Below are 20,863 nucleotides of genomic sequence, written 5' to 3' on the forward strand. Positions count from 1 at the left end.
TATACCCAGGAGAATTGAAAATATGTATCCACATTAAGACTTGTACATGAATTTTCAGAGAAACATTACTCATAATGGCTAAAATATGGAAACAATGAACTATCTATAAATGAATAAACAAAATGTATATCCAAATAATGAAATATTATTTAGCAGTATAAAGGAATGACATAGTGATATATACTACAACAAAGATGAACCTGGGAAACATTATGCTAAGTGGAAGAAGCCAGGCACAAAAGGTCACATATTGTATGGTTCCATTTATATAAAATGTCTAGAATTGGCAAATCTGTAGAAATAGAGTGTAGTTTAGTGTTTGCCAGGGACTTGGGGGTGTGGAAGGATGGGGAGTGCCTGCAAATCAGTATTGGGTTTATTTTTGGAATGATGAAATATTCTGGAATTATATAGAAGTGAGGGTTGCACAACCTTGTGAATATGCTAACACTCACTGAATTGCACATTTTAAGAGGATGAATTTTATGGTATGAGTTACGCCTCAGTAAAGATGTTATTTTGTAAAATAAGGCTAAGTTATATAGCATTAGGTCGGGGGAGCCAATATTTGCACCAAGACAATCTGGCTCCACAGCCTGCGTATTTAACTGCTCTGCATTCCATATCTCTAGTGAGAAGACATACACTAGGAGATGTCACCTTCTCATTTATTTACTCCAAGGATATAATTTAGTATATTAAGAATGGCCAGACTGAATGCAGGCAATTTTCCATGAATAGTTTTCTCAAAACAGAGTTTTGGACAATAATTAATTAGATATAATTAATTTTAATTACTGACAAGAACCTGCTATTTCATTGCAAAGAAATTATTTGATGAATATATTCCTAGATAAGTAACTGAATTGTTTAACTGGCTGCCTTTGTTAGATTTTTTTCACTCAAATATCAACAAATGTTTATTGATTACCTACTCTATGCCACATCCTCTTCTAGGTATTAGAGGCAGAGCTGTGGGATAGAGATACAAACTTCCTGCCCTCTGAAAACTTACATTAAAACGGATAATAAAGAACAAATAAATGTTAACAATAACTGTAATTAAAAGTATATATAGGACTACCATCTGTAGAAAGGCAGATGATGAAAAGAGAGTGACTAGTATATGGGGGATGGATTATAGGCAGAGAAAAAGATAGAATAGTCACAAATATTGAGTTTTCAAGGTGTTCTGACAAAATTGTAGTTCTATATTTTGAGTGTCAGTAATCAAATTTACTCCTTGTCATTAATTTTACAGTAGGATCAGTTGTCTTGAGGCTATTAAAATAGTCTCATTGGCATATAGGAAAGCATATATTTTTTATTTGTACAATGGAAGGGGGAAGGGAATGAGAGATAGGGTAGTAGAGGAGGCCTCATACATTTAGTTCTTTTCAAAGCCACCATCAAAGACTTGAAAGACATAGGTAGGCTGCTTTCTGTATCCTTCCCCATTAAATTCTCAGACTTGAATGCTACAAATAATTGATGGGCTCTAGAGAATGATGTTAAATTCCTATAAGTGGCACAGGTTGTGCTGCCTAGGAGCAGATTCTAAGATGGAGATTTACATGCAGCAGGTTTGTTGTAAAGTGTTCTTGGAATCCATATTTGTGGAAGAGAAGGAAGGAAGCAAGATTGGGAGTCAAGGCATTGTGCATCTTCAATGAAAGCCTCAGCAACTTTCTGAGTAAAGAATTCATAGACCAAGTTGGGGAGAGAGCGCTGAGCCTTTCTACTTTCCTCTGCCTTTCACTTCATGCCCCTCTTTTCTCCAGAAGGTGGACATATCAGTGGGGGATGTTGCTGTCTTTAGCTGAGGCAAACCCCTAAGGAGGCTGACAGCTGAAGGCAGTCTTCTGGCAGCACTCTCAGCAGCTGTGGAATAAGCCCTGTTTTTCTGAAGGGGAATCTGAGCAGTGCATCACCATATCCTTCACAATAAACTTAGTCTGGTGATGACTCAAATTGTAGCTGTTTTTCTGGATGTTTCCATTACTAAATGGAACAATATGGCCCCTAGAATTTTATTTGCAAAAATTGATTTAGCTACCTGCTTTCTGATCTACTGAACGGGACTTCTCAGGATGAAATTCATAAACCTGTATTTTTATAAAGATCCCCAATGATTACTCTATAGACAGTCTATAGACCCTCATTTTGGAAGCATTGGTTGTGGTTCCAGACAGTTGTGTCTCTCTCATTCTGGCCAAAGGGATGTTAGTGGAAGTATGTGTGCCACTTCTGAGTTTTGCCCTCAGAGGAGGAGGAACACACACTCTCCTCTCCCATTCTACTTTCCTGCTGATTGGAATAAGATTGAGATGGTAGCAGCTAGTGGGAACCATTGTGGGCCAACAAGATGGAAGCTGGACAGTTCATTGTGCAATAAGACCAAAGAGACTAGGCACAGCCATGCCTCTCTAGGTCACCTACCCAGTTTTGTGTATGAGAGAGAAATACATTTCTATCTTTTTAAAGTCACTGTTATTTAGGCTTTTTCTGTAATCAGCTTAAATCTTAGTAATATGAAGATAGTGCGTCCTCATCATTGAAGTGAAGGACACTCTCTCACACTTTGTTCACCTACACTAGGAAATAGACCCATTGGATTTTAGAAAAATCAAGAAACCTATATGGATATAAATGTCTTTCTTAGGTCTACTCACTGGATGACCTAAGACCTGATGACTTTAGAGGGACTCAGACAAAATATAAGATCAGTTCAGATTATCAAGTTTTCGGTAAAAGCTACCTCAATGTTTAACTCATAATCTGTGTTGATCCAATGGTTCTAGAAGAATCTATAACAGAAAAGTAAATCCTAGTGGAGGGGCCAATGACAAGTCATAAAATGGTCACAGCAATAGCAGCTTCGGAGCTTTGGGAGCAAGACCACACTACCTCCTGAGGCAGTTTTTCTATTTTCAGCAAATACTAGCTTTCTGTCAATACTAAAATAACAGGTGACCGTGAACCAAAGCCCCTCATCCTGGAGGGGACGTTAGCTTTTCTATGTTGCCATGGATTTGAGCATTCTCAGCAGCAATCCATCATCAATGCAAAGTCATATATACAGAATAGAGTCCATTCAGGTCTTAAAGGCACAAGTCAGAAAGTCAGATCCATGCAATAATTTCTTAAGGCCCACAATGCGCTATTATCTGGCTGCCACATTTCTCTGAATTAATGCCTTTTGCTTAGAGGAGGAATTGCTTATAATCATTTAACACAGGATGAAAAGACTCAAAGCTAGATTGCCTATAGACCCAGTGTCAGTGAAAAGTGAGACTATCTTAGGAGTGCTGTGAACAACAACTGTAAAGGAAAATTCTCTATAGCCACTGTGTTTGGCAGAAGGTTGGCCTGAAGTGAGGATTCACACTAATTTCTCAGATACAGCAAATAACTTGTATAGATAGCCCAGGACTTGAGGGGAGAAAAAATGGAGAACGCCAAGAAGGGTTGGGGGAATTGTATGAATAATTCAGAACAGATCCATACCTGAATATAAGTGAATGCTTAAAGAAGAAGGTAGCAATTGTAACAGAAATAAGGGTCATACATGGGTTCAGCAGCCTAAATTCCCTCCACTGAAGCCACTTGGGATACCACCATGCTAATAATCATGGTATTGTTATATAAATGGAAGACAGTGATCTTCTATTTTCATAGTATCACGTCACTCAGCTACTTGGTAAAAAGGAGACAACTTTGATCCTTTTCTGGTGGTGGGAAGACAGCATTTATTTTCTCTGAGATAACCAAGTATGGATTGGCATTTTCATTTTGTGTCTAATATGCCTAGACAAGCACATCTATCTATAGGCTTATTGAATACTTTATTCACTGCCATGAAATGCTGTGCAGCAATGCTTCTAACCAAAGGAATTTATTTTCAAGTGAAGAAAAGAAAAGTTCATACAGCGTCAAATCAAAGAAAAAAAAGGTACATACATACCTCAATAAATGTATTATGCTTTATTGTTCACAGATGGTAAACCTTAAAGATCAGCCTACTGAGCACTCCACTCTGATACCAGCTGAGGGATTAGTTGGTGTGCTGTTGGCAGGATGTAATATATTAGCTGGACCAGAAATCAATGTTCATTTTATCTCCCTTGTTCTGAAACTCCCAGCTAGCCATTTGGGGTCTCTCATAAGTCTAAAGCAGGCTTACTAAGCAGAAAATGCTGTCAGTATATTATCTGGGATGATCAATTCTGACTGTCAGGTGAAAATAGAGCTGCTACCACATGGTAAGGACTGTAATGTGGGTATAATGTTGACTCTGTGCTCTACTATTTCCTGAGGTAAAAGCTATTAAAGAAACTCCTGCAACCTCACCCATTTGGATTTTCAAGGCCTCAAGCTCCTCATAATTTTGTGAAATGATGAACTCTGGTATGCACTGAGAGGAAGGAAAACCTGGAACCAGTTACAGACATAGAGGAAAGTCAAAGGCCCTGGAACTGACTGTAGAAGTGAGATCTGTAATGTCCACTCATAAGGAATTGTTATCCACCTTTGGTAGCAATTACCAATATACTAACACATCTATTTTCTTCTCCACCATTAGACATACAGTGTTTGATGGTAGTTAAATTTACCACTAGTCCAACTGATACAGAAAAGTAAGAACTTGTTCATAAATAGGTTATGATAATTTGGGTTTGCCTTCATGTTGGGAAGGGGATAAGGGTGTTAATAATTGCACACATTTTACATTTTACCTGTGTAAATAATTTATCCAAGGCACATTTGAATATATATGTTCAGGAAGAAGGATGTGTGTGAGACAGCAAGGCAGTAGAATGTATTAAAGATGACAGCCATAATGTTAGTCAACCTCAGCCTCTTCTTTTTTTTTTTTTTTCAGACAGAGTCTTGCTCTGTCACTAGGCTGGAGTTCAGTGGTGCGATCTCGGCTCAGTGCAACCTCTGCCTCCCAGTTCAAGTGATTCTCCTGCCTCAGCCTTCGGAGTAGCTGGGACTACAGGTACGCGCCACCATGCCCGGCTAATTTTTGTATTTTTTTAGTGGAGATGGGGTTTCACCGTGTTGGCCAGGATGGTCTTGATTTCTTTGACCTCTTGATCCACCTGCCTTGGCCTAACCTCTCTTTTTAGCTACCTATTTCACTGGTATACAATATACATGCACAGGACTGAGATAAAGAAAGATATTTATTTTGGTTTTGGTCTTGCTGAGTTTGTGGTACCTATACAGCATCCACTGAGAGATGTTAAATTCAAAGTTGTGTCAATGTGTCTGAGACTCAGAGGATGAGGGTGGTGATACAGACTGGAAATCCTCAAAGTGTAAATATATCTACTTAAATTGACGAAATTGGCCAAAGACTGAGTAAAATGTAAAGCAGAACAGGATGCAACTAGAAAACTAAACTTTAGAGGATTGGCAGAAATAAAGCTGTCCACATGATGTAGGAACATTTAAAATGATGTCACAGAAAGAAAAAAGAAATATCATAGAAACAAGGAGAAAAATGTCTCAAGAAAGGAAGAGTGGAGATGCTGTCAGACCCTGTAGGCAGAGCTAGAGAAGGTCACTGGTGTCCTAGCAGGAGGAGTTGTAGTAGGATGGGAAGAGTGATGCAACTGGCACAGGAAGTGAGAAAAGGAAACCAAGTCTACATTTTCAGTAAGTGAAGGAAATGAAACGGGAGAAGGGCATAAGAAGCTGAAGGATAAAAGGAAAATATATTGAAGAGTCATGATATGATCCAGTTTCTGCTAGACTTGCAGAATTCGTATTGCCGTAAAATAAATACCCTTGCTCACGAATTGCTTGTCAAGTTGTGTTTATTTTTCAGATCCAGTCAACAAGAGAACAAAATTCCTCACAATGAGAACTCATTGTTTTGAGTTATTCTCACATTGTTTAGTTTATTCTCACTTTTTAAATGATTATTTTTCCTCACTTATAAAATAAATACCAGGCCTGTTAAAACTGGGAAGGTGATGTCAGCATTAACTGTACATGAAGGTCGTATATGGTTGGCATATGTCTAAACAAGAGCAGGTCGTGATATGCTTGTATTGGTAAGGGATTGTACTGCCATCAGGACAGTCAAGTACAATGTCTCTGAGTTCATAGTTTTCTTCTCGGCAGCAAAGGCATGAATGTTCCAAGAGTAAGATATCATAATTGTACCTAAAAGAAAAATTCAGTAATAAACATTTTTAGAATTTTAAAAATAAATTGACATCAGTGCTCAAACTGTAACTGTCTAAGTGACTTAGCAAGCCTTGTAACCAATTTATTCTTTTTCTAGACCTTGCATTCCCCCTGTCACTGTAAAGCTCTGATGTTGCTCGGTGGTATTTGGTATGCGAGACCAAGAGAAATAAGAAATCTGAAAGGAAGTTATAATCTCATAACTGGAGCATTATGGCAAAAAAGTAAACTAAATACAATTTTAAATATAACTTAATATGAGATTATTATCTTTATATTAATCTATACATAAAAGTGTACATAAAGGAAAAGCATACTATCTAAATTTCAAGTTTAAGTAATTCAAGAAATTCACTTCTTTGCTTAAATATTTTCTGTAGTCACTGTATGAGATGACTAAATTTGTTACAAATGTATCATGTATATTTAGAAAACTACTTCAGAATGACTCATCACTATTTTAGGTGAATATTTTAGTTCTCAGATCTTAATATCTTAGATTCTTCTTTCATTTGGTCCTGATAACAGAATAGTATTGCTCTCACATAAAAGTTTTTCCAAGTAATATTTTAAAAGATCCATTTTCTCCACAAGGTTACAAAGTTTACACATGATACACATTCAAAGAACTCACTTGGCAGTCTTTTCACATTCCCCTGTGCATTTTGCCATCTGAACTCTTTTCTTGCAACCACTGTAGATAACAGTCACATTTACAACGGAAGATCTGCAATTATTCTTACCTAAAATGAAATGGAAAAGAGAGTCAGAAGTGAGGTTTAACATTAACAATTGCTAATCCTTCATTTTCTTAACCTATAAATAATAGCAACTACTTCACAACATTATTGAGGTGATTAACCATCTCAGCATCATTACAAGGTAGCTGGTTAATACTCAGATTACTGGTATCTTGTTGTTCCTGTTATCGCTATCACACTATCACAGGTGAAGGGGTTGAGGGGAGAAGTAAGAGGAAGGGAGAAGGGAAGACATGGGCGAATGGATTATTTTGATATCCATCAAAAACGGGTGGATTAATTATTTTTGACATCCATTTTCTCATCACTGATTATCCTTATGATCTAATGCACCAGTTTACAACACAACTTGCTGATGCAAAAGAACAAGCTCATCTTTTCCATGAAAATTACATTTGTTCCCTTGTAAACATTATTATTTTTACTGAGAAGAATGTTGCAATCAACATGAATACGTGACCATAATACATTATGTACAAATATCAAATGGAAATTTATACATGTAGGCTAGATTACCTGTTGTGTTAAAAATACGAGATACTTTCTCTTAATGATCTACCATTTTGTTTTAAAGAAATTAAACTTTTGTCAACAGCTTACATTTCTCTCTATGCAGAACTTAACTTTACTCACATGTATAGCAACATTTTTTTGAATCATAGATTCTGTCTTCCTGTAAGGGTAAGAAAAAAGAAAAAAGACTGGAAACATTATTCCAAATTTTTCTGCAAATAATATAACACTTCTTAATTTGTTAAAATGCCTCATATCACAAACAGGAAATGGGACAGATGGACAATCTTACCTCAGATGTAGTAAGCAAAGGACAGAAAAAGAGAAAGATCAGCTGAGTAATAAAAATGTGACAAATTTTTCAACAAGGGGTCAAGGAAAAATAAGCTTTAAACTAAATTCTTGTCAAAGATAACATTAAATAATATTAAATTATTTCTCATTTACTGAAAAATACTTTAACAATAATATTACTACTAATACATTAGAAACATAATTAGAAGCAGCACCTCTGAGAAATTGATAGTTTTTAAATTATAACAAAGTAAAAGCATGATAAATATTGAAATCCGGTATTAGAGCTCAAAAATAAAACTTTAAACCATATTATCAATTATATCTTCAGAAAGAAAAATGATAACTTAAACCTCCCTTAATAATTGAAACTTAAGCATTCATTAATATAAAACCCAGTCATATTTGGGGGGCATAGAAATGGAGAAAACTGTGACACAAAGAAAGATCTAAAGTACCCAGACATGATTATACAGAAAAATTGGTATTCTTATAGACTGAGCTATTTTTAAAAGTTAGTGAGTTTTTTAGTTTCAAAATAGCAAAATGCTTTCTATAATAACTTACTTCTTCTAGATTAGCACTAAATTAAGTTTTATAAAGCCTGTAAAACATGAGAGCCTTTCTTGATATGAAAATAATTTATACTTAACAATAAAACATGAGCATGTCTGGAATCATCTGGGCTCTGGATATGATGAATTTGTTTAAAGAGCTATACAACCTACAAGATATTTATGTCTGCTAGCCAGACACAAACGTTTTCTAATGAGATAGAAGACAGGTTGATTTTTTTTCTTTTCTTTTTTTTTTTTTTTTTTTGAGATGAAGTCTCACTGTTGTCCCCCAGGCTGGAGTGCAACGGCGCAATCTTGGCTAACTGCTACCTCCGCCTCCTGGGCCCAAGTGATTCTCCTGCCTCAGCCTCCTGAGTAGCTGGGATTACAGGCACCTGCTACCATGCCCAGCTAATTTTTATATATTTAGTAGAGACGGGGTTTCACCATATTTCCCAGGCTGGTCTCGAACTCCTGACCTCAGGTGATCTGCCCACCTCGGCCTCCCACAGTGCTGGGATTACAAGCCTGAGCCACCGCGCCCGGCCAGGATTTGTTTAATATGAGAACTGAATCTCAGTGTTCATTAGTTAAGATGACTTACTTCTGCACACCAGGTTTGCTTTGGGCAGTCCTGGACTACTGCAGCAAAGCCAGTGTCTTTGCAGGAGTAGGAGACACAGGGGTTGCTGGGGTCATCGAATGAAGCACCAATCTGGGAGGAAAAGAGGGGGAAGAAAACAAAATAATTATTCACCTTGATTTCTTTTAGAGGTTGGCAAGAACATCAGTTTAAAAATTCAAATTCATGTTTAGTGATTTTCCAGAGGCACTTTGTCATTAGGTTAGTAGTAAAAAAGAAAAGATGGTTTGAAAGTCTTCCACTTCCATGAATAAACCAAATTTGTTCATTGAGAGCACAGAGTGTGTCAAGATTCTCAATCCTCAAATTAAGATTCACCAACAGTTACTCTATTATATTTTCAAGAAATTTTCAAGACAGGTTTTTTATAGTGATCAAGCAGTTAATCAATTGTTATGTTCTAAGCTTAAGGGGAAACAAGAAATTTAAGTGGGGAAAAAATGGCACAAAATAGGCTTATCATATTAAAACAAATGACAAGTGTCACAAGATGTCTTACTTTTCTCTTGGCCTATATTCCTATACTTTTAAAGTTCTCTGGTGTTACTTTATAATTAGCTTATGTTAAATAGTCAAACAACAGTTAGAGAAACTGCATTTATTTCACAGCCTCAGACAAGATGAACTTTCTGATAAATTGGAATTTTATTATTAAATGACCAGAAGAAAACTTTCCTTTTGTTCCTTAAATATCATCATATTTTGTGTTTAAAAACTATCACAGGTTCAAGTCAGATCAACTTTGGAAACTAAAAATTAAGAAGTCCAGGTGGAAATTTGAGTGTGATAAATGGGTTATCCAAGTAAAACTCTCATAGGTTGTTTTATCTATTTCCTAATATACCACATATATTTCACTTTAGATTTTTTAATATTTACTATCACCATTTCAAGTGTGTTAATATCAATTTGAGAATCATCTGATTTTTACGGCTTCCTTATACTTTTTTCTAAAAAGTTAAATTACTGTCCAAAATGTCAAATTCGTTGTCAAAATCCAGCCTTGAATGTATTGTGTTGCTGTAGCTGCATAATAGGGTTCTAGCCCTTTGGGTTTTCTTATTTGATCTCTGACAGCTTGACCATCTGATCTTTCTGGTTATAATTACAGTTTGACTCTATTCATTGATTTGAATGTTACAAAGTATGTCTTCTCCATCTGGCAAGGCCCTTGGGAAATTTTGTTCAGAAGCTCTACTGCTGAGTAGTTAATGATCAAGTACTATGTTTTCCTCCTTTGCAGAGTCATGGTGAGTGTTACATTTGATGTTCCTTTGGAAGTGGGGGTGGGGAAAAAAATGAACGGATTCCAATCCATTGTTACTAGGGTTAAAAATATATATATATACATACATATATATTTATTTATTATATAATTTCTTATGTATATAATATATATACTTATGTATATTACATATATAAAATAGGCTGAAAGTCCCTTAATGTAGCCCAGCATTAAATTTATTCTTATAATTAACAAAAACATTTTAATGAAGAAAAGACCTTACCTCATAGTCAGTATTGTTAAATAAACATGTTCTTGGTTCTGAAAAATAAACATATTGTTTTATTCTAAAATACTATAATTTCTATTTATAAAACAGAAATTGTAGATGAGATCATACATAGAAACCAACTATGTTTCTACCCATAATAGCATAGTGTTCCTTTAATCTACTGATTATATTCATAATTTAATTCTGGGTAACCCCCATCCTGAAGATGGTAAGTTTTAAGAATGCAAATATTATTATACTAATTCTGTATTATTTATTACACCTGCCTAGTATTATGTTCGACAAAATTGGTAGCTCAAAAAGTATCTCTTGAGTATGTGAATAAACAACCAACAAACATATTCAATTAAAATACACACCACAGTATCCGATTTCACAGCAGGTGTCATTAGATTGGAACTTCACAAGCTTCTCGCCGGTTTTGCATGTGGGTGGAGAAGGGCACTCCTCAGGTTTACAGTCTATAGTCTTTGCATCAGTACAGGTACATCTGTGGCAATTGGCAGTCCATATGTCTCCAGGCTACATAAACAAACCAAGTTTAGACTTCTATTCAAATACAGGAATGAGAGCAAATTTGGATTAAAGTAGAGCAAAACTGTGTACTTACAGATTTCTCTTCTCCCAATGGACCGTGACAAACTGTTAACATAAATGATAAATGGTAATTAAATTTGGCAAAATATAACCATCTGTTATTTATAGATAACCACCAGGTGGCCAGTACTGTAATTGGCATTAGGATTTCAGAGTGACTGAATTATAGAAGATTTTATGGTGCCTTAAGGAGAATAAAATCACGTCCACCTGCTTCAAGCAAACTGTTCCCAACAGGCATATCCTATTTTTACAATCCTCCGCAAAGGATAATTCTTAATTTCTCCAGGCAGTGGTCAATCAATCTTATGGCTACTAACTGACTTACTGTTTTGCAGTCTGACTTCCGCTTTTCCAATCCTACAAGTCACCATGGCTTCATAATTACCAGACCCAAGGGCCCTTTCTCAGTTTTTCTGTGCCATAGTTGACATTTTTCATTCTTACCTTCTTGAAAAATGCTCTCCTTCTTCAGATTTAATACTCTGAAATTTTTGTCTTCACTGGCAGTTTGTCTTACTGCCTCTCATTTTGGCTCTAATTCTTTCTTCTGTCTCCACAATGTGCACCGTAACATCAAAAGAATGGCTCTAAAATGCCCAGCTCCAGCCCAGACCTCTCTCATAGCTTTGGAGCCAGTTCTCTCTCAACCTATAGACAGAATCCTGGCAGACCTATAGAAACCCGAAACTTGATGTGCACACAACATATTTTATCATCTTCCCCCCAAAACCAGCTTCTCTTCTAGATTGGCTTCCTTCTCTAAGGATAGAACTATACTTTCAATCATTCAAGCTTAAAATCAAGGAGCCGTTTGATTTCTTCCTTCTAGCACTGGCATCAAATCTACTGCCAAATCCTGTATCTTTACACTCACATTCATTTCTTCCTTTCCTTATTCTACTTGCTAAAATGCCACTCCAAGATCTTATTAAAGTTTTGATCTAGCATACTCTACTGGCTTTTTTAAGGGAGTTATTCTGACTCATATCTCTTTCTGATCCAATGAGGTAATGTAATTTTTCTAAGGCCTAATTCTCATCTCATTTACTACTTTGATGGCCCCTTATAGTTGTGTAAAACAAACACTTTATTCTAGCATTCTAGCTTTTGAGGTCTCTCATATTGTGACTCAAACTGACCTTCTCAACTTTGTCTCACTTCTCTCATTTACATGCCCTGGACTGGTCTATTTGTGTTCTCCAATTCCAATACTGTAAAGAAATTCCTAGATATACCTAATGCTAAATGAGGAGTTAATGGGTGCAGCACACCAACATGGCACATGTATACATATGTAACAAACCTGCACATAGTGCACATGTACCCTAAAACTTAAAGTATAATAATAATAAAATTAAAAAAAAGAAATTCTTGGGGATACCTTAAAATATACAAGTGACATACAATATGCACTCTATATATAATACATAGTTTATATTTTTACTTGGAAATTTATTTTCTGCCTGATATGAAAATTGCCTATGTCTTTGAAGACCTTCCTTCTCCCACTATGTACTATGGTCAGAGAATTATTTTTTAGTAATTTTTTTTTGCTCACTGCAAAGCACACCACATTGTCTTGAGAATGGTAGGGACTTAAAGTTCTCTAAAATTACTTATCTCTGGCTAAGTGGATTTTTTTTTCTACTACAGCTCATCCCTCAAGTTGGAATTATCTAGTTTAAAAAGATGCTCACTATCAAGTGATAATATTTTGGTTAAGGTATCATAATTATATGAAACATTTAGTAGGTAAACCTTGCTTTGATCTAAGTAACAAGGTATATTTGTTTGGTTTGGCTTCATTGGTTTGTGAAGGAGGAAATGAACTATTACTCACTATTTGGTGAATAAAAGCTAAGTTAATCCAATACATGTTTTCCTATTTTATAACATTTCCATGGCTAGTGACTTTTATTAGCGTGACCTCTGAAATTTGATTGACAAGAGGAATCATTAATGCGGAACAATACTGAAGTCGTGGAATTCTTACCTGGAGCTGGTGGAAGTGAGGCTAGACATTCTGTGTAAAAACAGGAACCTTAAGTTAGTCTCTGAAGTTACTGGAATAGTATTGGGGCAAGTATAGTTATCTAATTCATTATTCTATTGCTGAAAATAATTGTCTACATAGCTAGTCTTACAAATAGATATATTCCCATCTATCCCCCCTTCCTGCTCCTCGCTGCATTTGAAATTCCACTGTACAGTGCTTCCTTTGGACCTCACATTTTAATGAGAGAAAAATATAAGTATCAAAAGGAGAAAACATCAAGGTAAACTCTTCAAAAATTTTTTGAAGGCAGATCTAATGAATAGAACAATAAAAGAGATTTAAAAAGGGAAAAAGATAATTCTGCTACAGTATAAAATGAGTATTATTAATTACCCAGTTTTAGTCATTTAAAAACTTTTATTCTCCTTAACTTCTTGAAATACTTCAATTTTGCTCTAACTTCTCCCCCAACAAATGCTTTAAACTGGCAATATGTATCTTTTTTAGCCTTTACACGTCACATATTTTGGTCAATCGAACAATTCACTCATAAATTTCAAATTTGATTCCAAAACTTCTAAAAACAAAATGAATATTGTATGCAATCTGGTCAGATGCAGTGGCTCACGCCTGTAATTGCAGCACTTTGGGAGGCCAAGGTGGGCAGATCACTTAAGGCCAGGAGTTTGAGACCAGCCTGGCCAACATGGTGAAACCTCGTCTCTACAAAAAATACAAAAATTAGATGGGCATGGTGGTGCTTGCCTGTAGTCCCAGCTACTAGGGAGGCTGAGGCAGGAGAATTGCTTGAACCCAAGAGGCAGAGCTTGCAGTGAGCCGAGACAGTGCCATTGCACTCCAGCCTGGGCAGCAGAGCAAGACTCTGTTTAAATATATATATGTTTTTCTTGGTAGGTTTTTCTTGGTAGGTTGATATATATATATATGTGTGTGTATATATATACACACATATACACACATATATGTATACATATGTGTGTGTGTGTATATGTATATCAACCTACCAAGAAAAAGGCTGACCTAGGAGCAACAGAATATTTGAAAAGAACTCAAAATTTCTACATGTTTAGGTAAAGTGATCCCAACAACTAATAGGCCCAAAATATAGATTACAAAATGAATTAAAGGTATGGAAATTTGGGTAATCAAATGTCTCCAACTCTACGTAGGGAGGCTAAGCCAGGTGCTAATTATGGATGCTTAGCAAATTAACAGAAACCAGCAACAGGAGAGAAAAAAGATCAATTAGGCATAAACACAAGAGAAAATATTCCCTGACCAGTGTTTGCAAGCGTTCATTGGAGATATTTGCAAGAGGAGCCATAGAGAACAGTCTCCTAATCACTACATTGGCATCAGAGTAATTTCTCAACTATCTGATCATGTCAGGCTGTTGATCAAATCCTTAAGGGTACCCCATTACTACAAGGATAGTCTTGTTGAAGTTTGGTTCTTTATGAACTTTTCTCTACTTACGTTTCCAATCTCATTACCTCCCTGAACCTCATTCAGTTATTGCCAACATTTGGTTGATTCCTGAACTTCCCCCATGAGGTCTCATATCTTTATCATTTCCAGGGCTGTTTGGCAGAAATACCCTCCCCATCCATGCCAATTTTAAACTCAATCATGCCATTTCTCATGTCTTTACTCCACACTACCAATTAATAAGCAGAAATTAGCACTACTCTCACTCCACCCCCGGGACCACATTTTTTGTGCATATTTTTGGGTATCACTAAATATATACTATCTGTGCCCAAAATAATCTCTTCCTCCCACACACACAGAATAAAAAATGGCAAGTGCTGCATCTTGCTGATGTTTTTGCTTTTAATGTCTGCTAGAGAGTCTAGCACACATAAGGTACTAAAGAAATATTAGTTGAAATAGTAACAAAGAAATTAGGGCTTTTCCTATACTGACCTGTTTTATTTTCAGTTTCTACTTCTCTGGTTGCCACGACAGTGGTTTCTGAGAGGACATAAATGGATGGTATTGTGATTTTAAAAATTAGAATAACCTACACATATCAAGTCTGTGTTTATGTACATGCCCAAATGATGGCACAAATTCATACTCAAGGAAAGCTTTGGGTGGAATAGACAATTTATTCCAGTTCATTTCGGTCATTTGATTTTACCTGGCTGGGATACTTGTGGTCTTGTTGTCATTCCAGCTGTAACCAAGGTAGAGCCTTGCAAAAGGAAATATAAGACATTTTAGGACTAGCACCCTTCATAATTCTCTGCTCAGAATTCTCGGTCTGCACGAAGGAGTCTTTAGGAGGGGAGCCCCAGCAAAAGCCTGAACCAAAAACTCCCAGAGGAAAAAAAAAAAAGGTATCCCCAGTGGAATTTCGAAGTTGTGTTCCAAAACGAAGTTGAATGCCATCATCCTGGCCTCAGTCTTTCACTTCTCTCCTACCCCTCTCCTCCTAACTCAACTTCTTATGTATAATCAAAGCCACACTGAATACTCACCTGTTTGCACTCCAGTTTCAGAAGTTTCTTTGACTCCTGTGGAAGCAGTGACTGCTTAAAAAGGAACAAAAGTGGTGAGTACAGGGGACTAGAGGAGCTACAGCTTAACTTCATTTAAAAATAATTTTTTATTCTTCATGTTTTAGATGGACAGATAAAACTATGTATTTTGTACATGATGTTCTGAAGAATTACATTATGCCACCCTCTTAGCATTTTTCAAGAATATATTATTAACTATAGTCATGATCTTGTGCAATAGAGCTCTTGAATTTTTCCTCCTGTCTATATGAAATTTTGTATCCTTTCACCAACATCTCCCCACCATACCCCTCCCCACATATACAACTACCCCAGCCACTGGTAACCATCATTCTACTCTCTACTTCTGTGAGAACTGCAGATAAGCTATCCTGTCTTCTGAGGTGCCACCAAGACAAATGCATTTATTACTATCTGACTTACCTGTAGTAGGAGGTCCAGGAGCAGTGGTTTTGTCAGATGCTTCCTTGGAAGGACCTAAAACGAGCAAGGGAAGAGCAATAAACTTTTTTTTTATTTTTTCTTTGTTTATAGCTTTATTGAAAATATTAATTTACAATAAATCACACATGTTTAAAATGGATAATTTAATGACACCTATTTATACATCTGTGAAACCATCATCCCAGCCAAGATAATGAACACATCCATCAACACCCCCCCAAATTTCTTTTTTTTTTTCTGGTCTCAGAAGAGCATTTACCTAAGACACGTCCACGTGGAACAAGAGTATCAAAGCACTTGGAATATACTAACACATCTACTAATGCTAGCTCATGCCCCTGCCATGGAAACACTAAGAACTTCTTATTGTAGCAATCCCTTGTTCACAGAGGTGAAGTGAAGATTCTCCTATGACCCTGATACATGTTTCTCTTCTGGGTGCCCTTTCTCTAAATGATGAGAGCTTTTCTCACACTTTACTCTATACATGTTTCACTTCTGGTGCCCCTTCTCTAAATGATGAGAGCTTTTCTCACACTTAAATCTTACTTCATGTAACTTGGTTTCTTAGTTCTCCTGTATTAATTTTGGAGGGAGTGAGTGGGAGAAAATGAGAAAATGAGAGACCTAATGTTGCCCTCAGCTTAACTACATTTTAGACAGGTTTATTCCTAGCTATTGGCTCTTAATCTCCCTTTTCTTATTTACTTTAGAAAACTTGCCTTACTTTTAAATTCTTCCTCTGCCCCTTCAAGATGTAAATCTTCTCCCAGTCTCTTGTCAATCTTGCAATTCATAAATATCTTTCTCAAGGACCTGATAGCCATTCTTTTGAAATACAATTATCAAGAAAAATAATGCCTCTATCTCCCAATCTTTGTGGGAGGGTAGGGGCCTAACTTTGACCTGATTAAGTGCCAATTACCAAACACAGATGACCTAATCATATAGATTAAAGTCTCTCCAAACATCCGCCATTAGTTTTCCACTAGCTTAGCCAAGCACTAAACAATTCTCCTGCCTTTTGCTTTATCAGAGCTGAATTCAATCTCTCTCCCCTATTGTAATGGTTTTGACGCTTATTGTAATAGTCTTGAACAAAGTCTTCTTTGCCTGTTTACATCTGGTGCAATTTTATTTTACAGTTGAAGTGTGACATTCATTCATAGAGATAAATATTGGCTATCTGTATTTACTTTGTAAAAAGTATTTACTTTTGTGTTAAAGACAGAGAAATGTTGAGCATGTAATCTTCATTTGAGACAATAATTTCTATTACCTGAGATGGAAGTTTCTGGGATTCCAGTGATTCCACTTGATACCACAGTGGTTCCTGCAAAGGAAAATGAGGGCAAATTCATATCAGCCACAGCCCTTATTCCTATCCTCAGAGATAAACATGAGGAAGAGAAAGCAAATCAGATGACTTTCTGGGCCAGTGCTGCAGCTAGCCCACAGGGCACCTTGTGAATTACAGACACACAAATAACTCCTCTGTCCAGATGAGAATTCATGGATTTCAGTGTCTGCTCTCTCCTTTAGTGGTGCCCTGTGTGCCTTTGCAGCCTGACCTGGGAACTCTGGCATGAGCCTGAGAAACCCCAAAACAAGAAAACAACCATAGATGGCTAGGAAATGTAAATTTCCTAATGGGACTTCCTGAGTCTTATCTTTACCCCCAATATTTCCCTATGCTGAAGCAATGGATAGGAGTCATTAATGAGAACCCAGTGGAGTTAAACAGATTTAACCACTGACAGACACTCATTAACCCTAAGAAAGGCAAAGAAGAATGAGGTAGGCAATTGATGTGTGGATGCTACAGTCAGTTCCACAGAAGGGATCTTAGTTTTCTAGCCTTAGGTTCTTACAGCTACCTACTAAATATTTACATACCTGTGTTTGAGCTTCCAGAAATATTTATGCTAGAGGCTACCTCAGTGGTGCCTGTAATAAGAGGGAAGGACACAACACCTTTCCCATCATCAGAAATGTATGGCTTTTCCACATAGCCTCGTTTCTCTGAAGCAACAGAAAACAATTTAACAAGTTTTCTTGCACCAAATGTTAAGCCTGGCATGTTTTCCAATGGACTCTTTCATAATTGTATGTTCAAGGGAAACATGGGGGAGGAAAGTCACAATTGCCTCATAGATCTCACTTCTCTAGATCCAGAATCATCCAGACTTCAATTACTAAATTTGAGAATGTTTTTCTTATATGCACATGATTTACCTCCAGTAAAGATTTCTAAAGTAAATGTAAGAAAAGGGACAAGTTCTCCAGGGAAAGAAAACCAGACAACAAAGTGTGTCTAAACTTGTGATCAAAGGTTAAATATCTAAATCAAAGCCTTAATCAGCACAATTACCTGCATCTATTGAGTAATCTCTTAATCAGCAAAATTACCTGCATCCATTATAGTAATCTCACCTTCTTGGCTGCTGGTGACTCCTGTTGATCCTGGGGTATTGCCTGACAAGACAAAGGGAGTAAAGAAAGAATGTGTCTAGAGAATTTTTAATACATCTACAATATATCTTGGAAAATTCATAGAATTGATCTAGGTTGGCCTCATGATCTCTTATTAAAGGGTAAGCAACCACTTTCCAGCCACATTCATTTTCATTCAAAATCTGTACATAGTAAACTCAAATGGAGACATCATGGAGAATCCAAAATGTGAAAAAACTCACCTGATGAAATTTCTGCTTCAGTGGTTCCAACATCACCTTTAAAAGTTGTGGCCTCTGTAAGAGCAAATTAAGAAAAGTGGAAAAGATGGAGAATCTGTCAACATGAAAATGATATGGCAATAGATGACATTGTTTTGAGAGCATTTATTATTTTTATTAATATTTTTAAATTTTGTGCATACATAGTAGATGTATATATTTATGGGGTACATGAGATGTTTTGATACAGGGGTGCAATGTGAAATAAGAACATCAATAAGAATGGGGTATCCATCCACTGAGCTGCAAACAATCCAATTACACTGCTTAACTGAGAGCCATTTAAAGGAGAATTCCTTTTACGACTTGACTTACCTGTTCTGAAACCTCCAGGTAAGGCTGTTGTTCCAGAGCCTGTTACAGTGTAGCCTGGGATGAGATGTTGAAAGAAGAGGGGGTAATATGAGCAGTGTTTTATGGGATCGAAATCATGGTTTAGAACAAATCCATGTGTTTCTGTGAAACAATGCATTCCTTCTCCAGGATTCCTTTCCCAAGAGGTAAATTAAACATGGTTTTCCCTGTTTTATAGTATTCATTTTGGATAGCTTCAGTCCTCTGGGATCCTTCTTTTCCAAGTTAGTATCATGAACGAGGGCCTTTCCCATCCTCACCTTTTTCAATTCCCCACGCTCACCTGTTTTACTTGCTGTAGGTTGGCTTCTCCCTGAAATTATGTTGGTGATCCCTAAAGTTTAAAAAATGAAAAGGATTGAGAATCTTGATATTTTAATTCTTTCAAGAGAGATTTCCCCCTTCTACTTTCTACTTTCAAAGTTTCATAACTATGAGGCTAGGTTCTCTGAAAAAATGAAATATTAAAAAAACACATCCCCAGCAAATTCTGGCTGATCCTGTTTGAGATTCTGAATCCCAAAATTAGAGGCAATATGGTCTCCTGGTATAATGTGGTATATCCCAGTACTTCAGTACACAGTGCTAAGTCAAACACATTGGAAATTGCTAAACCAGAACTCCTCTGCTTTTCAGGCTCTTTGCCTGTGTCCACCCTTTAGGTCCTGGAGAGCCCAAGGACTATCTTTGTCTGTTTTCTCTTCTCCCTGTATGTAAATAACATACAGTGGGTTATTTAGGGCTAATGTAACCCTAAATAACTCATCAGTACCCACAGTTTCAAATATTATTTGTAAGCAAATGACTGACAATTCTCTATTCCAGTATAGGCTTCTCTTCTGGGCCTCAGTCACCTTCATCAACTCTTCTGGACATCACTACCTGGAAACCTCAGAGTAATTTGAACTCAAACGATCAAAATCAGACCATACTGTATCATCTATCAAATATTATTTTTAATTCCTCTAGTATATTCCCAAACTTGGTAGATGGCACCATCATCTATCCACCCAAGCACTCAAATCATGAACTAGGAGTCATCTAAATTTATTCCTCTCCTTTATCTCCTCAGCCACACTTGTTGATTCTAACTGGCCAACATCTTGCACACTCTTTCTGCCTCTGCATCCCCTTACGACTAGCTTATTTCAGTCCCTAATCATCTGTCACTTCCAAGAGACTTCAAACTATACAACATACCTCCACCCTTATTCTTACTCTCCTTTCATATCAATCTTCTACCTGTGACAAATTAATCTTCCCAAAGAATCCAACCTGGGCATGATAATTAACCTCTTTAAAAATCCCTTCTCATTGCCCATGGAATCAACTTTTTAATTTTTTGTGTTATAATTGAGGCCAATATTATAATATTCTCATAGAATATAGAATTGATGAGTGATCTTTTTTTCTTCATTTCATGATATTTCTGTCCCAACTTTGCAATCTAGAAGCTCTAAAATCTTCCCAACATTCCCTCTTTCAATGTTCTCTCAACATCTAGGTTGTTTTCCACAAGTATATTGTATTATTGTATTATACTTCCCTGAAAATTCCATATTGTTTTACATCCCCCAGACATTTTAATAGAAAAGAGAAAATATTCTTTTCTGTCCTAATTCTTTCAAGTAAACAAAAGACCCCCAAGATGTCTTAAGCTTATTTCAGTCATCTTTTATTTATCCAGCCTGGAATTCTTGGT

General features: G+C 36.5%; 1 protein-coding gene across 1 annotated transcript in view; it reads right to left on the bottom strand.

The window, feature by feature from the left end:
* Window positions 1-5,849: 5,849 nt before the first annotated feature.
* Window positions 5,850-20,863, bottom strand: part of MUC19 (mucin 19, oligomeric) — a 193,102-nt gene continuing 178,088 nt past the window's right edge. The window contains exons 171-186 of the mRNA XM_034935026.2: window positions 19,445-19,495; window positions 19,123-19,176; window positions 18,506-18,547; window positions 17,352-17,405; window positions 16,052-16,105; window positions 15,587-15,637; window positions 15,247-15,300; window positions 15,030-15,077; window positions 13,080-13,109; window positions 11,097-11,128; window positions 10,846-11,008; window positions 10,478-10,515; window positions 8,927-9,041; window positions 7,596-7,631; window positions 6,836-6,944; window positions 5,850-6,177 (exon numbers count right to left, since the gene is read on the bottom strand). Of these exons, the coding sequence (XP_034790917.2) occupies window positions 5,994-6,177; window positions 6,836-6,944; window positions 7,596-7,631; window positions 8,927-9,041; window positions 10,478-10,515; window positions 10,846-11,008; window positions 11,097-11,128; window positions 13,080-13,109; window positions 15,030-15,077; window positions 15,247-15,300; window positions 15,587-15,637; window positions 16,052-16,105; window positions 17,352-17,405; window positions 18,506-18,547; window positions 19,123-19,176; window positions 19,445-19,495 (1,115 nt within the window). The 3' untranslated portion in view covers window positions 5,850-5,993. The remainder of the gene's footprint in view (window positions 6,178-6,835; window positions 6,945-7,595; window positions 7,632-8,926; window positions 9,042-10,477; window positions 10,516-10,845; window positions 11,009-11,096; window positions 11,129-13,079; window positions 13,110-15,029; window positions 15,078-15,246; window positions 15,301-15,586; window positions 15,638-16,051; window positions 16,106-17,351; window positions 17,406-18,505; window positions 18,548-19,122; window positions 19,177-19,444; window positions 19,496-20,863) is intronic.

The sequence above is a fragment of the Pan paniscus genome, chromosome 10 (assembly GCF_029289425.2).
Source record: "Pan paniscus chromosome 10, NHGRI_mPanPan1-v2.0_pri, whole genome shotgun sequence".
Taxonomy (NCBI): domain Eukaryota; kingdom Metazoa; phylum Chordata; class Mammalia; order Primates; family Hominidae; genus Pan; species Pan paniscus.